This window comes from Nyctibius grandis, chromosome 30 (genome assembly GCF_013368605.1).
Source record: "Nyctibius grandis isolate bNycGra1 chromosome 30, bNycGra1.pri, whole genome shotgun sequence".
NCBI lineage: Eukaryota > Metazoa > Chordata > Aves > Nyctibiiformes > Nyctibiidae > Nyctibius > Nyctibius grandis.
This window is the reverse complement of record NC_090687.1, coordinates 1,960,502-1,975,510: the sequence shown is the minus strand read 5'-3', so window position 1 is coordinate 1,975,510 and position 15,009 is coordinate 1,960,502. Positions and strand designations below refer to the sequence as shown.

The following is a 15,009-nucleotide window of genomic DNA, read 5'->3' as shown; positions in this document are numbered from 1 at the left end:
AGCCTCCTCTTCTCCAGGCTAAACACCCCCAGCTCCCTCAGCCGTTCCTCGTAGGTCATAGGAGGGTAAATAAGAGAAGAGCTTATCCTGGGGTTCACAGGCTTCAAAGAAACACAGGGGTGGCCAGCACGTGGCTATCGTGATGTGGTTGTGCTCAGGGTGAGCCTGAGCTTGTCCTTGTTTTCCATGCTGTCCTACTCCTGTCCTCTTGCTGAAGCAGAAGTAAGGATGTGAACTAACTCAGTTAATGCTGCCCATGCCGTTTCTTGTCCTCAGGTGCCTCCCGTGCACAAGCTGTCCTGTTCTTCCTTGTCACTGAGCAAGGACGGCCGGTACCTGCTCACTGCTGGCGACAAAGTTATCAAAGTGTGGGACTATCGGATGCGCTTCGATATCAACTTCCAGGTACCGCCCACAAAGGGAGGGAGGGGGTTGGTGTTGCCCTGATCAAGCATTTCTGAATCCCTGGAGAAGAGAGTGGCAAATGTCCTCTGTGTGTTACCTCTGTGCTAGGGACAGAGCCACCCAGAGAAGAAAATGGCTCACCCAGGGTTTCAGAGGTGGCCCTGAGAGAGCTAGGATAGGACTTGGAGGGTTTCAGCTTCTCCTTGTTTCTCCAGATCAGTGTGTTGAAGGTCAACTCCAGGTTGATCAACCTTGGGTGTGAGAACTGTTTGGTGTGGTGCTGGCCTCTGAGGGGACCTTCTGCTGAGGAGGGTAGCCACTGGCTCTGCAGGGCAGGGAGCGCAGTAACCACCATCCTGACAGGCCAGGCGAAGTTCAAGGCATGCTCTCTCCCCAGGTCTACATCGGCCACTCCGAGCCAGTGCGCCAGGTGGCCTTCACCCCAGACCAACGGCACGTCATCAGCGTAGGAGATGCCATCTTCCTCTGGGATTTCCTGGCTCTGCCTGCCGAGAGGTCACCCCCAGCTGGGTAAGTGCCCCATGCTGGGCAGTGCCATCCCCTGCTTCCCCTTCCCTCCCCTGGCCTGTCCCCTCTCGGTGTGACGCCGGTCTCCTTGCCTTTCCAGGGCTCATTCCTCCGAGTCTGCTGTGCTGCTGGGAGCAGGTGAGTTTGCCTCCTCCTGTGAGGAGGTGGGTTGGCAGCTCTTCCACCTCTGCTCTTCATGGCAGAGGGGTAGGGGTTGGGGGTTGTTGGTTCCCTCCCTCAGAGAGTCAGATAGCGAGGGGCTAACCAGCTAATTAGTCAGTCTCCAATTAACTAGCACCTCTTGGTGGAGTCTGCCAAGGAGGGGGTGCTCTGAGCAGAGCTGCTCTGGGTTTTCTGGTAGGTGTTTCAGCTTTTGCCTTCTGTCCTTCCCTGCCTCTCTCTCTTCTGTCCTTTTTACCCCCTGCCCTCGCTGTCCCTCTCTGTCTGTCCCTCCCTTTCTTGAAGGACAGAGGAGAAGTGGCTTCTCCTGCGTAGGAGAAAGCTGGAGAAATGAGCTTGGAGGTATGACCATCACTCAACCTAGGAGGATGAGAGGATCTAAGGGATGAAGGAAGTCACACAAACCCTTTTCTTCTCACAGAAGGGAGCTCTGAGAAGCTGAAGGATGCCTCTGAGACACCTCGGCAAACAGTTCCTCTTCCATTGTTGTCCTCGCCGCCGTGTTTGGATGTCATCTCTGTCCACCAAGCGGGATGTCAAAGTAAGAGGAACTTGCAGGAAAGGGGAAAATTAATCTTGTTTTAGGAAAAACTCCTCGCCTAGTTCAGCAGCATCCTTGGATCCCTTCCTGCCCATGATCCCCTTCCCGTGGACTGACAGACCAGTCTGCACTTTCCTTCCCCTAACTTGGCCAAAGCCAGCCAGAGGTGTTGGGGTTCAGCACCGCTTTATCCTCTGCTCTCCTCCGTAGACTGAGCTGCTGGCACAGCCTCTCTGAGGGCTACGGTAAATACCTCGCTGGACATACCCAGGAGGAAATGTCTGCTTTGCCCTCCACCCTAGCAGATGGGCTGTTACACAGAGCAGGAGAGTGACACTGCCAGAAACCAAAGGGTCGGTCACACGTGAAGCCATCCCGAAGGACATGGACGCTTCTGTCCTCCCACTAATTTTTCTCTCCAGGTATTTCCTCCGAGTCGGACAAAGAGGAGGAAGCAGGTCTGCCAGGCAGCAGCAGGATGGTGGCGAATGGAGACAAAGATGCCTCAGTCCTCGTGGTGGAGGCAGTGAGGAACGAGGAGGTTATTGTTGTGAGGCCCGAAGTGAGGCAGGAGAGCTCGAGGTCTCCTGAAGAATCAGCAAACGGTAAATCAGGGGTATGCCCATCTCATACAGAGCTTGGCTCCTTTGAGGCCCCGTGTGCGCAGGCCTGCGCGGCAGCTCGGTCTGCCCCTGAAGAATGACGAGAGATCATTATTAATGTGGTACAGATAGAGCTGGACGTGTGCTCCGAGTTGTGAGACGAAGGGCAGCGACGTGTTCCTCGGGGCTCTTCCCTTGGGTGTGATTTACCAAGGGAGGTCAGGAGGGAGGGAAGCTCATGCTGGTCCCCAACACTGCTTGTTTTTCCAGCTCTTTCCCTGCTGCTACTTCTGGGCACACCAGAAGACCCTCTTCAGCTTGGAGCCGATATCATCTCTAAGCGGCACGTTCTGTTAAACCCGGCTGAAATTAAAGCTCCCAATGTCTCTATTAATAGATGCGTAGGCTCAAAGCTGCGGCGGTTTGTGGCGAGCTGCCAGGAGCAGGCAGCTGCCAGCGCTCAGCCCCAGGCAGGACTTGTTGGAAAGCTTCACCATGAACCCATGCCTCCGCCGCTCTCGTTAAAGACCTCTCTCTAGCCGTGTGGCTTATGCTTTCAGAGATGCCCAGGGCACGTGGTGGGGATGCCCTTAGGCTGTTTGTGCTGTGGTGTGGCTGAGCGGGGTGGTGGGGAGAGATGGATGTTGCTCCTCTGCTCTTGGGAACTGGTGCTTTTCCTACGGACAGTGTAGGAGCGGGTGTGATGCTGCAGGCTGATTTTTTTGCCACAGCTCCCAGCCCGTTCCCAGGAGCAGCATCCCATAGGTACTGTTTGCTTCTTTGTGCCGCAGAACCCAGAAAAGAGACTGGAAGTCCCAAGTCCCGATGCTCCGTCCGCCCAGATTCCTACCGGCATTTCACTCCTCGCTTTAAGGCATCGGTGCTCCCTGAGGTGAGAGTTGTGCCAGGGCGTGTTCCCTGGGCAGGGGGTGAACAGGCATTTTGGGGCTGGGGTAGGTGGATTTTTCCAAATTGTTTCTATTTTGTTCTCTGTTTGAAAGTAATTTGTGAAATATACCCCTGGGCCTGATGTTGGCACTGGTGAGGCCGCACCTTGAATCCTGTGTCCAGTTCTGGGCCCCGCACTTCAAGAAAGATGTTGAGGTGTTGGAGCGAGTCCAGAGGAGGGCAACCAAGCTGGTGAAGGGTCTGGAGGGTCTGACCTCCGAGGAACGGCTGAGGGAGCTGGGGGTGTTTAGCCTGGAGAAGAGGAGGCTCAGAGGTGACCTTAGTGCAGTCTACAACTACCTGAAGGGAGGTTGTAGCGAAGTGGGAGTCGGCCTCTTCTCCCAGGCAACCAGCGCTAGGACAAGAGGACACAGGCTCAAGCTTGGCCAGGGGAGGTTCAGGTTGGACATTAGGAAGCATTTCTTCTCAGCAAGGGTCATTAGCCATTGGAAGGGGCTGCCCAGGGAGGTGGTGGAGTCACCATCTCTGGAGGGGTTTAAGAAAAGACTGGACATGGCACGTAGTGCCATGGTGGTGTCAGGGCAATGGTTGGACTTGATGATCCCAGAGGGCTCTTCCAACCTGATTGATTCTGTGATTCTGTTCAATTAGAAACCCCTAACACGAGCTCCCCTTTCTCCTCTACATGCAGCTCTTTCCAGACTAGTAAAAAGTGAGTTGTGCTCAACTCTTTTTTTCTGTTCAGCGAATCTGCATACATTGTTATTCCAAAGAAATGGAAATGGCGTGTGCTGTTGAGAGTGAAAGACGAGTGAGCAATGGCGTGATTCACCGCGCGCCCATATTTGCGAGCAGATGCGTTGGCAGAGCGGGCTGGGGAAGGCAATCCATGGAGTGCGGTGGAGATAGGCCAGGCACAGCTCTCGCTCTGTTAACAAACAGAGCAATAATAACACAGAAACTTAAACTCAACCTTTTCCTAAGCTCTGCTGTTCGCCGTGTTGGGAGAAAAGCTACGTGCAGCTTCCACCCTCAATTCTCTCCTCTGTCCCTCCACCTGGTAGTATTTTTCCCCCCTCCACTGTCTTCCTATTGAAACATCTACATCCCCGAGTCAGCAAAACCCATTGAACTCTTTCCCAGCAGGATTAGCAGCTGCTCATCGGCTGGGCAGTTGCTGCCAGCCTGTTTTGTGCCTCATGTGAAAGCATCTGTGCCTGGTTTAATAACCCTTCTCAGCAAGGGTCATTAGCCATTGGAAGGGGCTGCCCAGGGAGGTGGTGGAGTCACCATCTCTGGAGGGGTTTAAGAAAAGCCTGGACATGGCACTTAGTGCCCTGGTCTAGTTGCCATGGTGGTGTCAGGGCAATGGTTGGACTCGATGATCCCAGAGGACTCTTCCAACCTGACTGATTCTGTGATTCTATGATTCTGGTTTTGCTGGTGCAGTTTCCCTTTTGTGTGTATAAGTGTGTACTTGGATATTCATCTGTTGATGGGTTGAACTCCAATTGTGTGAGTATTGGCATGAATCCGTGTGGTGTGTGTGTGAGGACGGGCATGTGCTCGCACACACGCTTTTTTCTTACGTGGGTGTTGAATGTACCTGCCTGGGCCATCCTTCTACAGCTTATTTTAAGCCAGTGTCTATTTTTCTTGCAGAGTTTTTTATCTCCTCCAGCTGGCAGTGAGGTGTTGAAGCTGAAAGCAGTGATCGGCTACAACGGGAACGGCAGAGGGAATATGGTGTGGGACGCGGACACAGGTACACCGGGGAGGCTCTGGGGGGGCGGGAGGTGTGTGTGCTGAGCCAGGTTGTGATCTTCTAGCTGTTGGGTTGGGATCTTTGCTTTAGCACGGGGGTTCTCTGCATTGGTAAAATCTAGAAACCTTTTTTTCTTTGCTATTGGCAAATGTTAGTTGATAGGGGCAGACTTGGGTTTCAGTTGTTGAGTGGATAGAGCAGGAGGGAAAGCTCTCACAAAGGCCACCTTGCCTCCTTTCTCCAGGGTGGAGCCATGCCCAACAGCTTTGCTTTGCTCAGGTTAGGGGAAGTGAGATTTTACTCCTCTCTCAACCGGTGGGGAGGGATGCCACAAGCTGTGTAGAAGAGACAGCTCTTACCTATTACTGGATTTTCATGAATTGTGGTGTAGGTTGTGGTGGGTGTTGTATGTGAAGCCTCAACATGAGAACATCCCCTCTCCTCCTTCTCTGCCAGGCTTCTTCGCCTACACCTGTGGCTGCGTCATCGTGGTTGAAGACCTGCACTCGGGATCACAGAATCATTGGCTTGGCCATGCAGAGGAGATCTCTACACTTGCCATCAGCCACGACGCCCAGGTAGGAGAGGCTTCTGCTGCCCCGGGCTGGGTTTCATCTGTGTCGCTTTGGGCTAAAGAAATGTCACAGACTAAAATCCCATTTGTCTGTTCTTCCTTCTGCCTGCTGCATGGAGGTGTGGGGTTATGGCAAGACAGGACATGGTTTTGGAGCCTAGCTGTCCATTTTGGAATGGACTGCCCAGGGAGGTGGTGGAGTCACCATCTCTGGTTGTGTTTAAAAAAAGACTGGACATGGCACTTAGTGCCCTGGTCTAGTTGCCATGGTGGTGTCAGGGCAATGGTTGGACTCGATGATCCCAGAGGGCTCTTCCAGCCTGGTTGATTCTGTGATTCTGTGACTGTGCTGGCTCAGTGTGACAGTAAAGGCTGCTCCCTTCCTCTGCCTGATCCTACCATTCCCTCCTGCCGCCAGCTGATGCTCGGTCTCACAGAATTTTCCCTTTGCCAACCACATCACTTTAATTTGAAACTAATAGTTGCTAAGACTAACTAACTAATGAAGAGTTCTCTAATTACTTAGCAAGGTCTCAGTGGCAACATCTTGTTCTATTAGGTTCTTGCCTCTGCCTCAGGGAAGAGGAACGGAGACTCTCGTTGTCAGATCTGCATCTGGAACGTCCAGGATGGGTTTTGCACAGCAAGTCTCTCCCATCACGAGACACAAGTACAAGCCATGGCATTCGCTCGGGATGACAGGTTCCTTGTTACCCTCGGTGAGTACACCTGTACCACCAGGTGTGGGTGCAGGAGTACGCCCTAGAGCAGACAGCCCAGGGGAGGAAGATGCTGTGAGTGTGCGATACCTGTGAGATAAGTACCAGGCTTGTGGGTATGAAGCGATTGCTTGGTAGCCTTGGGAAAACAGATAAGGCAGCATGTAAAACTGCACGTGATCTCAGGTCCTCCTGGGAGTGACCGCCTGCAGAGGTGCCCTTTGCAGGTGAACGTGCTTCCAGGGCGCTGGCAGCAGCGTTTCGAGGGGAAGCAAGTGCCCTGTGCATCTCAGGCATGAACACTGGGCTCCCTCCAGCTCCCCTTCTGTTCTTTCTCACTGCCCCAGCCAGCTTGTTTTTCTTGAAGTTACAGCTTTCTTCTGGCTTGCTAGTGCTTGTTAAGCCTGTGTAAATAGTTTGCAGTTACTATATATAGTATCCAAAGGGAAAAACCTTCTTCTGGACTTCTAATTGCTGCTTAGGTGGAATTGGATAGAAGTAGCCAGGCTTCAAACTGTGAGCCTCCTGCCAGGCAGCGATGCCAGCACAAGACGGACGCTCAAGCTGTCTGCTTTGTTTAGGCAGGGGACATATAAAGGACAAATATGCAATTAGTAAGTTCTTGTTTTGCATGAGAGAGGACCTGTGGAACAGGCAATACGCTCTTGCTGGGCTGGTGAGTCTGCCCTTGTCAAAAAGCAAGCTTTGCTGGAGAGAAAGAGAGCTTTGTGCTCCCCAAGGAGCAGCGTGGGAGAGGAGCCCTCCTCCTCCTCCAGCTCCCATCTGGGCTGCAGAGAAGAGGAAAGCTGAAAGTCTCCGCTGAGCTGGTGGAGCCTGGGAAGGGCAGCAGGGGAGCACTGTCCTCCGGAGCTGTCTGGGAGCTGGGGATGTTTGCCATCACCAAGGCCAGTGCCTTCTGCTGCCACCCAGCTACGGTGGCTTCCATTAAGGTCAGCTCCCATCTCAGCTTTGACCTCAGCAAAGGTGACATCCCTTTCTTATTTCAAGACTTGTTAGCCCTGAGTGTACAGTATCACTGGAGGGCTTGTGTGGGGCAGACGTTGAGGTGTGCAGTAGCTCCTAAGGATGCAGAAACATCCCGAGGCTGCAGAATCTCCTCCCACTCTCTTTCCTGTTCTGCATAGGGGACTACAGGGATCAGACCATTGCTCTGTGGAGTACCTACACTTACAAACTCGTGTCGTCGACTCGTATCTCGGAGCCAGTCCATGACGTGGCTTTTAGTCCTTTTTCTCACAGAGAATTGGCCTGTGTGGGGAAGGGAGCTGTGATGTTTTGGCTGTTGGAGGAGCAGGGAGCTGATGTCAACCTCAAGGTAAACCTCAGTTTTTACCTTCTTTTACAATTGCTGTTCAACATCTCTGACTTCTTTTCCAAGCCCCTGCTGAGTGCAGTGGAGGCTCTGCCCCCACAGCTCTGTGAGAGCTGATGATTTCTCTGAGTGGGGTGATGTTGGCTGGCCCGGAGTGGCTTTCAGTTGTATTTGAGGCATTAACTGCATGAATTGAGGGTAGGAGGAGGGTTTTTTTCCCCAATGTAGGTAAGCACCACGTTCTCTTTAATGTTTGTGTTTTATGTGCTCCGGCAGGTTCATGGGGCTCCTGCCCCAGATGTGTTAGGGCCGGTGGAGCTGACCTCTCTCTGCTACGGTGCCGACACTCTTCTGTATAGTGGGACCAACTCAGGCCAGATCTGCGTGTGGGACACCAAGACTAATTGCTGCTTCATGATGTGGGAGGCCGATGAGGGCGAGATCGGTGGGTGCAAATGCCTCGGGGTGTATGTCAGTGCTGTAACAGGGAACTTGTTAGGAAAGAAGGGCAATGAGCTTGCAGACCTCCAGTTTCTGCTGTGCTCAGACAACCAGTTTGCTGTGTCAGAGGCAAGATGCGTGGGGTGGCAATGGATCGGTGACCAGGGTGTCCTCGGGGCCCTGGGTTTCCTGGGGGTTCACCTCTAGTCTGTAAAAACGCTGGGTATTGAGCTGTAGAAGACCTCCACTGCCCTGCCCGATTAAACCAGTGGCCTGGCTGTCGGGAGCACACCTTGGGTGATGGCTGAGAGCAGTGGATGTTCACGGGTGCCCTTCATTCCCCCGTGGCCTCCCAGGTGTGCTGGTGTGTCGGCACAACAGGCTGGTGAGCGGCAGCAACACGAAACGCATCCGCCTGTGGGCAGTGGCCGCCGTGCAGGAGCTGAGGCTGAAAGGTCCCGATGCCAGGTAGGAGGTCGTGGCCCCAGCGTCCCTTCTGTGCTCATACCCATCTCACCGTGCTCTTGAGATGCTCTTCCCCTCATCTGGCAGCTCCCAGGACCTGAGATGTGGCTTTTCACAGACATTGGCTCTGCCTGCAACCACACTGCTCCTGTTGCTCTTCTTCCTTAGCTTTCCCTCTCCATCCTGTGACTACTGATTCTTTCTGTACGGATTTTTTACTGAATTTTTGCCACAGGTAGCTGAACCCTCTTAATACTGGAAATGGGTGGAGTTTTTCATGCCTGAAGTGATTTGCAGGGGCTCCTTTAAGAGAATTTGTCAAAATACCTTGCCTTTGTTTCTTCTCTTGCATTATTACATACCCTGTTTTCTTTCTTTCCTATAAAAGATGGTTTCAAGTGCAAATGCAAGTGCAATGGTAGTCACTTCAATGCACAGGAGCCCCTCACTGAACCATTTAGCTGCAAATTTATGACTAGACTTGCTATAAAATTGCATGTAAAGAAGGCAGCGTGGCTGTTCCAACAGTTGAGCCGGTCCTTCTCGCATCCTCCTTTCCTCCAGCTCTAGCTCGGTCCTGCTAGAACACGAGATCACCCTCGACGGGACGATAGTCAGCACGGCCTTTGATGACTCTCTAGAGATGGGAATTGTGGGCACCACGGCAGGAACGCTGTGGTACATCAACTGGACGGAGAGCACAAGCATCCGGCTCATCAGCGGCCACAAGAACAAGGTGAGGGGAGCTGGGATGGGACGGTTTGTCCCACAGAGCAACGTGTGCTGTCCGTGCCCTGGGAAGTGTGTGCAGGCTGCAGGAGCATTCCCTGGTCTGGCCATGGGGGAGGTCAGGGAGCTGCAGGGCTCGTTAGTGCTGATGGGATGACATGGAGGAGTCTAGAGAGAAATGTGTACGCTGAGGAGTCCAACATCGAGAAGTCTGAGCTCACCCGCTGTAGCTGTAGGTGTTTAACAGCCTGGGAGCAGCTGTGGGCCTGTCTGCTGGAGCAGAAGAAAGTAGTTTGCTGTCACTAAGGCTTCATTCCTGAGCGCTGCGACTTCTGCCTGCCTTCTGTTTGCGAGCTGGACATCCGTATTGGATAACGTTTTCTTTGCCTAAAATGTAAAAAACAGTGAAGAATGACTGTTCTGAATTTTGCTGTTGCTTTGGAGTAACTTTATGCTACAGAAAAAATATTTCAAATGGTAGAAGAGAAGGTGTTTTACTTCCACCTGTGTTGCGTGGTGCCTGGTCCTAGCTTTGGGGTTAGGTTGACTGGTTTCCATGACAAGCCTAGTTGTCAGCCCAAGATTTAAGGACAAAACCAAAGCACCCCACCTTCTTCTACAGCTGGGGCTTCTTGTCTGGTGTCTCCCATGAGAGGGTTCCTGGGGGATGAGAGAGCAGAGGACCGATGTCGTCTAGGCTGTGGCATTTGTGAGGCCCCTGGTCCTCACCTCCATTCTCACTGCAGGTGACCGAAGTGTGCTTCAGTCCTGACGAGACGCACTGCGCAACGTGCGGGGAGGACGGCAGCGTGAGGGTTTGGTCGCTGGGCAGCGTGGAGCTGGTGGTGCAGTTCCAGGTGCTCAACCAGGTAATCGGTTGTGGTACGTCAATCTCCTCCTCTTGGCAGAGGGCACAGTCAGGATTGCCAGGACTGCTGTGTCCTCGCAGGGCAGACTAAAGCTGCAGAAATACTTGCAGGTGGAGCTTTTAGTGCCCTTAGAGCACGGTCCTGCTCTCTTCCCAGTGTCATTGGGTCTCTGCCCTGGTTGCTTTGCAGAGCTGCCAGTGCCTGGCCTGGAAGCCTCGTCCCATCGTTGCGTGGGGAGCTGAGAGCCAGCATGTAGTGGCAGGGTACAGCGATGGCACCATCCGTGTGTTCAGCATTTCCAGGACGGAGATGGAGCTGAAAATGCACCCCCACGCCGTTGCGCTGACGGCGATCGCTTACTCCACAGACGGTGAGGCTGCCTGGTATAACAGTGGGGAGATGTTGCCTTGGGGAGCATGGCTTGGTTGGGCCTGGGTTACCCTGACCTCCACCTGGTCTGTGGGCTTGTGACCTGCCCAAAAACCTGGGGCCGGGGAGAGCCAGAGAACTTGTATCGATGAGCTTTGGTAGCTGCTGGCTGAGCATGTCATAAATGGGAGACGGGAGGTGTGTTGGCAGTGGTGTAGCAGAGGGGTTCAGGTACAACAAATGTGCCTTTGTGTCCTCCTTACAATCTATGGTGGCTCTTCTTCAGGGTGGAGTTTTAACGGGTATCTCTGAGACATCTCATCTTACCCAGCTCTTGACTCAGATGTTTCCAGCCTTTCACGGTGTTTTAGGACACTGGTATCCCATGATCTTGGCCCTTTCTCCTATGGGCTTTTTCTTCTCCTAGAAGGAGCATCCCATTCTTTTCTCTCCTCTGCTCACAGGAGAAATGATCTTATCGGGGGGCAAGGACGGGCTCGTGGCTGTCAGCAGCCCTCGCACCGGAATGACTATCCGCATCCTCGCTGACCACAAAGGCTCTCCCATCACTGTCCTCCAGTGCACCAGGAAGCAGGTGAGACCTCACCCTCTGCCCTGGCGCTGGGCAGGAGCGAGTCCCCTGTGTGTCACTGCACAGCTGTGGGCAGCAGCAGCAGCGTGGCTGGCTCAGTCAGCGAGTTTCCTCACCCCTCTGCTCTTCGAGCCCCCATCCCCTCCAGTAACTTCTGTTTCGTTTTTCTATGGAAGCCTTCAGCGGGGTAAAGCTGCAGGTGCAGCCCGAGTGAGGCTGTGCCTGCGGGCAGGGGGACCTTTGGTGGCTGTTGTAGACATGCTGCATGCAGGTGTGTTGTGTGCTTGCACCGCAAGCTCTTGGAGAGCAGCACCCCTTGAGAGCAGCTTGGGCTGGGAGCATTCAGCCCCTGTGCCCCCGAGGAAGGGCTCGGCGTGCCCCTTATTGCAGTCTACAACTACCTGAAGGGAGGTTGTAGTGAAGTGGGAGTCAGCCTCTTCTCCCAGGCAACCAGCGATAGGACAAGAGGACACAGCCTCAAGCTTCGCCAGGGGAGGGTCAGGTTGGACATTAGGAAGCATTTCTTCTCAGCAAGGGTCATTAGCCATTGGAAGGGGCTGCCCAGGGAGGTGGTGGAGTCACCATCTCTGGAGGGGTTTAAGAAAAGACTGGACATGGCACTTAGTGCCATGGTCTAGTTGGCACGGTGGTGTCAGGGCAATGGTTGGACTTGATGATCCCAGAGGGCTCTTCCAACCTGGTTGATTCTGTGATTCTGTGCTTTCCCTGCGTTGCTCCTTGCCAGCCTGGCCTCCTGTGTGGAGCTGGCTCTTTGTACCATTCCTCCGTGGAGCAAGGAAGAGTTGGTCGTGCAGCAGTGTGGTGGTTTTAGCATCTCCTTTGTCCATCTCTTCATGGAGTGTCTTTTTCCTTTGTGCAGCGGAAATGAGAATAATTTTCCCTAACTTCTCAGGCTTTAAAATCATCCACACTGCAAAGCCGTGTTCCCTGGGAATTCTAGACTTAGGAGATCCTCCTTGGTTTTAGGTGAAGGACGTTGTTAGGGGACATGGTATCTGCAAGCACTCCCCTAGGAGACGTCCCAGGGAAGAGATCTGTGTCATTCAGGCCAGGCACTCACCCCTCCTCCAGCAGCCTCTTCTGCTGGGGCTTTCAGCCCAGAGCGTGCCACTGGTTCTGATACCATGGTTTCCTCATCCTATTTTATTCTGAGTGACCTTAGGCACTGCCCAAATGGAGGTTAATCCTGGCATTGATCCCCTACGCCTGTGTTCCCACGAGCTCCTGCCCCACGCTAGCCCAAGTGACAACTGTCTTTAAAGCCTCTGTACCACCAGAGTCACAGCGTTGCTTTTCTCTGCCATAGTACTATGATTTTGGGGCGGAAGGAGGAGAGCTCTGGCTGGCCACCAGCTCGGACCGGCGGGTCAGCGTCTGGGCCTCTGACTGGCTGAAGGATAAGTGCGAGCTCCTCGACTGGCTCAGCTTCCCGGCTCCTGCCGGCCCCGAGGTGAGTGTGGCACAGGCCAAGCTGGAGGAGGCCTCCAGACTCAGGGCCCAGCACCCTCCAGGCCCATACAGCAGTTGGGTTCTGTCAACGTTTCTTCTGTTTGCTTCCAAAACATTGGATTTCCTCTCCACAAAGGAAGCTCTCCCCACAGTGAGCAGGGGAAGTACTAAAGATGTATCTTCTGCACCCTGCTTTCTTGTGTTAAACCGATCCATAACCCAATCCCACCTTCAAGCCCACGTAGCAATAATGCCTCAGTGGAAATTCAACCTCTTGGACCCTCACGTGTCCCACTCCTGTGACAGCAAACAACTTGCTTCAGGTTTCCATGGCAGTGTGTGGTTGCTCCTTGCTTTGCTGTGAGCACGTCTGAGATGGCAATGCAAGCGGGAGGAAACAGCCTCCATCATACTCATTTCCTGGTGCTCGGACACCCGCAGCCCAAGGGCTGGTGTCCCTCCGTGCTCTCCTTTTGTCCCCCTCTGTGTTGGGTTGGGCTGGAGAAGCTAGCCTCAATTTTTGTTCCCTTTGGTTTCCCCCACCAGGGTCTCTGCAGCCTCCCACCCAGCCTGGCTGCGTTCTGCCCTTGGGAACATGGTACCCTGGTCTACGTCGGCTTTGGGATGCAGAAGGAAGCCTTGTTTTACAGTCTGCGCAAGAAACAGGTACTGCTGCCCTGCCAGGGTGGCACCGGGCTCTCCTCTGCTGCTGTGGGCCTGTGGCCACACCGAACGAGGTGCAGGGGGGAGGAGGCAGTGCTGCCTGGCACGTAAAGCCAAGTCTGAAGGTGTGGGGTGGGCTTGGGCCAGCAGCTGCTCAGGGCAACAGCTTTTCATCTCAGAAACTTGGAGTCTGGCCCAGGTAACCAGTGAGCAGCAGGGCCCTGCCCCTGCCTCCGGGCTGCGTCTGGGCAGGCTGCCAGTCCCTGCTGCCTTTCGATCCAACGGGAGGGGAAGGCATTTGCTTTCAGGAGCACTAACAGTCTCTAAATCGTTGAGTCTCCTCTGGAAAGTCGATGCCTTTGGCAGGTTTCCGAGCTCTCAGAGGTGCTGTGCATCTGTCAGGCTCCCCTTCGAGAGGAGCCCTTTACCCTCCTAACGACTGTCACTGCAGCAGCTCTGCTCTCCCGCCTGCTCATTTCTGAGGTGTTGGTGTGTTTCTCTTGCTGGAGCACAGGTAGTTGAGAAGATCTCCTTGCCATACTTCGCCACATCGCTCAGCCTGTCTCCTGCATCGCGCTTCATGGCTGTTGGCTTTGATGGTGAGTACCTGACGGTGCCATGGGCTCTGCTGCCCAGGCTGCCTTGTGCCCAGGTTGCCTTCGGTGGGGAGGGATCTCCCCTTCTTCCCTCCTTCCACTGAGTGTCCTTTTTTCCTTTAAACAAGAGAGATGTGCACACACACCAGCCCGTATCCTCAGACCCTGGGAGCTACAGTCCCAGGAGTGTGGGTAGCTGCCCTGCTCCCAGGCAGAGTATGTGTCAGGCAAGGAGAAAGCTCCGGAAATCTCATAGGTCAGAAACGAGATGCATGAGCTCAGTCCTGTTTGTCAATGAGCAGGATTTGTCACTCGAGTGACTCCTTGGGGTTACGGGCTGTCTTCATCTCCGCTTACGAGCGAACAGCTCTGTGGCTGTGTGACCTACAGCCCAGGAGGCAGAAGGGACCTTCCCCCAGCATGGGGACAATCAGCACCCTTCTCCTGTCAAGGGCACCTTGCTCCTGTAGCTGTTTGCGTCTGCCTGGGGAGGCAGCACTTGTGTCCATCCCGCTCTGACAGCAGCTCCTGAGAGCGGGGTGAGCTCCACACCTGCCCCAGCGCTGTGGGGCACCCACTGAGCCCAAGGGGGAGGTGTGAGACAGCAGAGCTGCACTAATGTGCTGCCACATCCATTACCGCAGTGTGACAGTCTGACATGCAGCGTGGAGCTGCTGTGTCACGCTCTCTCCCCATTACCAGCCGTTAATTGCTCGCTTGCTTTGGCAAGAAGCTGTCCCCTGTCACTCAGCTTATCGACACGCAGCTCAGCAGCGGGGAGAGGGCCTGGGGAGTGACGGGGAACGATGCTCCGGGCAGGGACAAGCCTCATGGCGGCGGGGCCTCCTTCCCCCGGCACTGAGCCCTCTCCTTTCCCCACAGAACGGCTCCTGAGGCTGCTGCGCTGCCCGGCCAGCGATGCGCAGGACTACACTGGCCACGATGACACCGTCCACCTCTGCCGCTTCGCCCCCTCCGGCTGTCGCCTCCTCACGGCCTCCCACAGCGCCATCCTCCTCTGGGAGCTCACGGGCGGCTGAGCCGCGAGTCCCCAGGACCAGCAGCGCTTCTCCAGCGGGGTTGGAAGGCTGGCGGTGTCCCCCGGCCCCGGCTCCCCTGGCCGGGCACCAGCTCCTAGGCCGGGCCCCGGCTTTGGCCCCCACCAGGCCCCAACCCGGCCTTAGCCCCACCCGCGGGTTGCTGGGGCTGGATGCGGCGGGCGGGCCCGCAGGCCAGGCCCGGGCGGTTGCGGGATGTGT

At 54.7% G+C, this 15,009-nt stretch overlaps 1 protein-coding gene across 1 annotated transcript in view; it reads left to right on the top strand.

The window, feature by feature from the left end:
- WDR90 (WD repeat domain 90) overlaps window positions 1–15,008 on the top strand; it is a gene marked incomplete at its 5' end in the record, with an annotated part of 33,494 nt that extends 18,486 nt beyond the window's left edge. Inside the window, 20 exons of the mRNA XM_068420048.1 lie at window positions 277–405; window positions 803–936; window positions 1,034–1,071; window positions 1,535–1,654; window positions 2,077–2,259; window positions 3,048–3,148; window positions 4,828–4,930; window positions 5,387–5,508; window positions 6,064–6,223; window positions 7,369–7,559; window positions 7,833–8,001; window positions 8,354–8,465; window positions 9,027–9,198; window positions 9,938–10,060; window positions 10,250–10,430; window positions 10,894–11,024; window positions 12,349–12,492; window positions 13,038–13,157; window positions 13,669–13,753; window positions 14,633–15,008. Of these exons, the coding sequence (XP_068276149.1) occupies window positions 277–405; window positions 803–936; window positions 1,034–1,071; window positions 1,535–1,654; window positions 2,077–2,259; window positions 3,048–3,148; window positions 4,828–4,930; window positions 5,387–5,508; window positions 6,064–6,223; window positions 7,369–7,559; window positions 7,833–8,001; window positions 8,354–8,465; window positions 9,027–9,198; window positions 9,938–10,060; window positions 10,250–10,430; window positions 10,894–11,024; window positions 12,349–12,492; window positions 13,038–13,157; window positions 13,669–13,753; window positions 14,633–14,790 (2,676 nt within the window). The remainder of the gene's footprint in view (window positions 1–276; window positions 406–802; window positions 937–1,033; window positions 1,072–1,534; window positions 1,655–2,076; window positions 2,260–3,047; window positions 3,149–4,827; window positions 4,931–5,386; window positions 5,509–6,063; window positions 6,224–7,368; window positions 7,560–7,832; window positions 8,002–8,353; window positions 8,466–9,026; window positions 9,199–9,937; window positions 10,061–10,249; window positions 10,431–10,893; window positions 11,025–12,348; window positions 12,493–13,037; window positions 13,158–13,668; window positions 13,754–14,632) is intronic.
- Between the last annotated feature and the right edge of the window lies 1 nt (window position 15,009).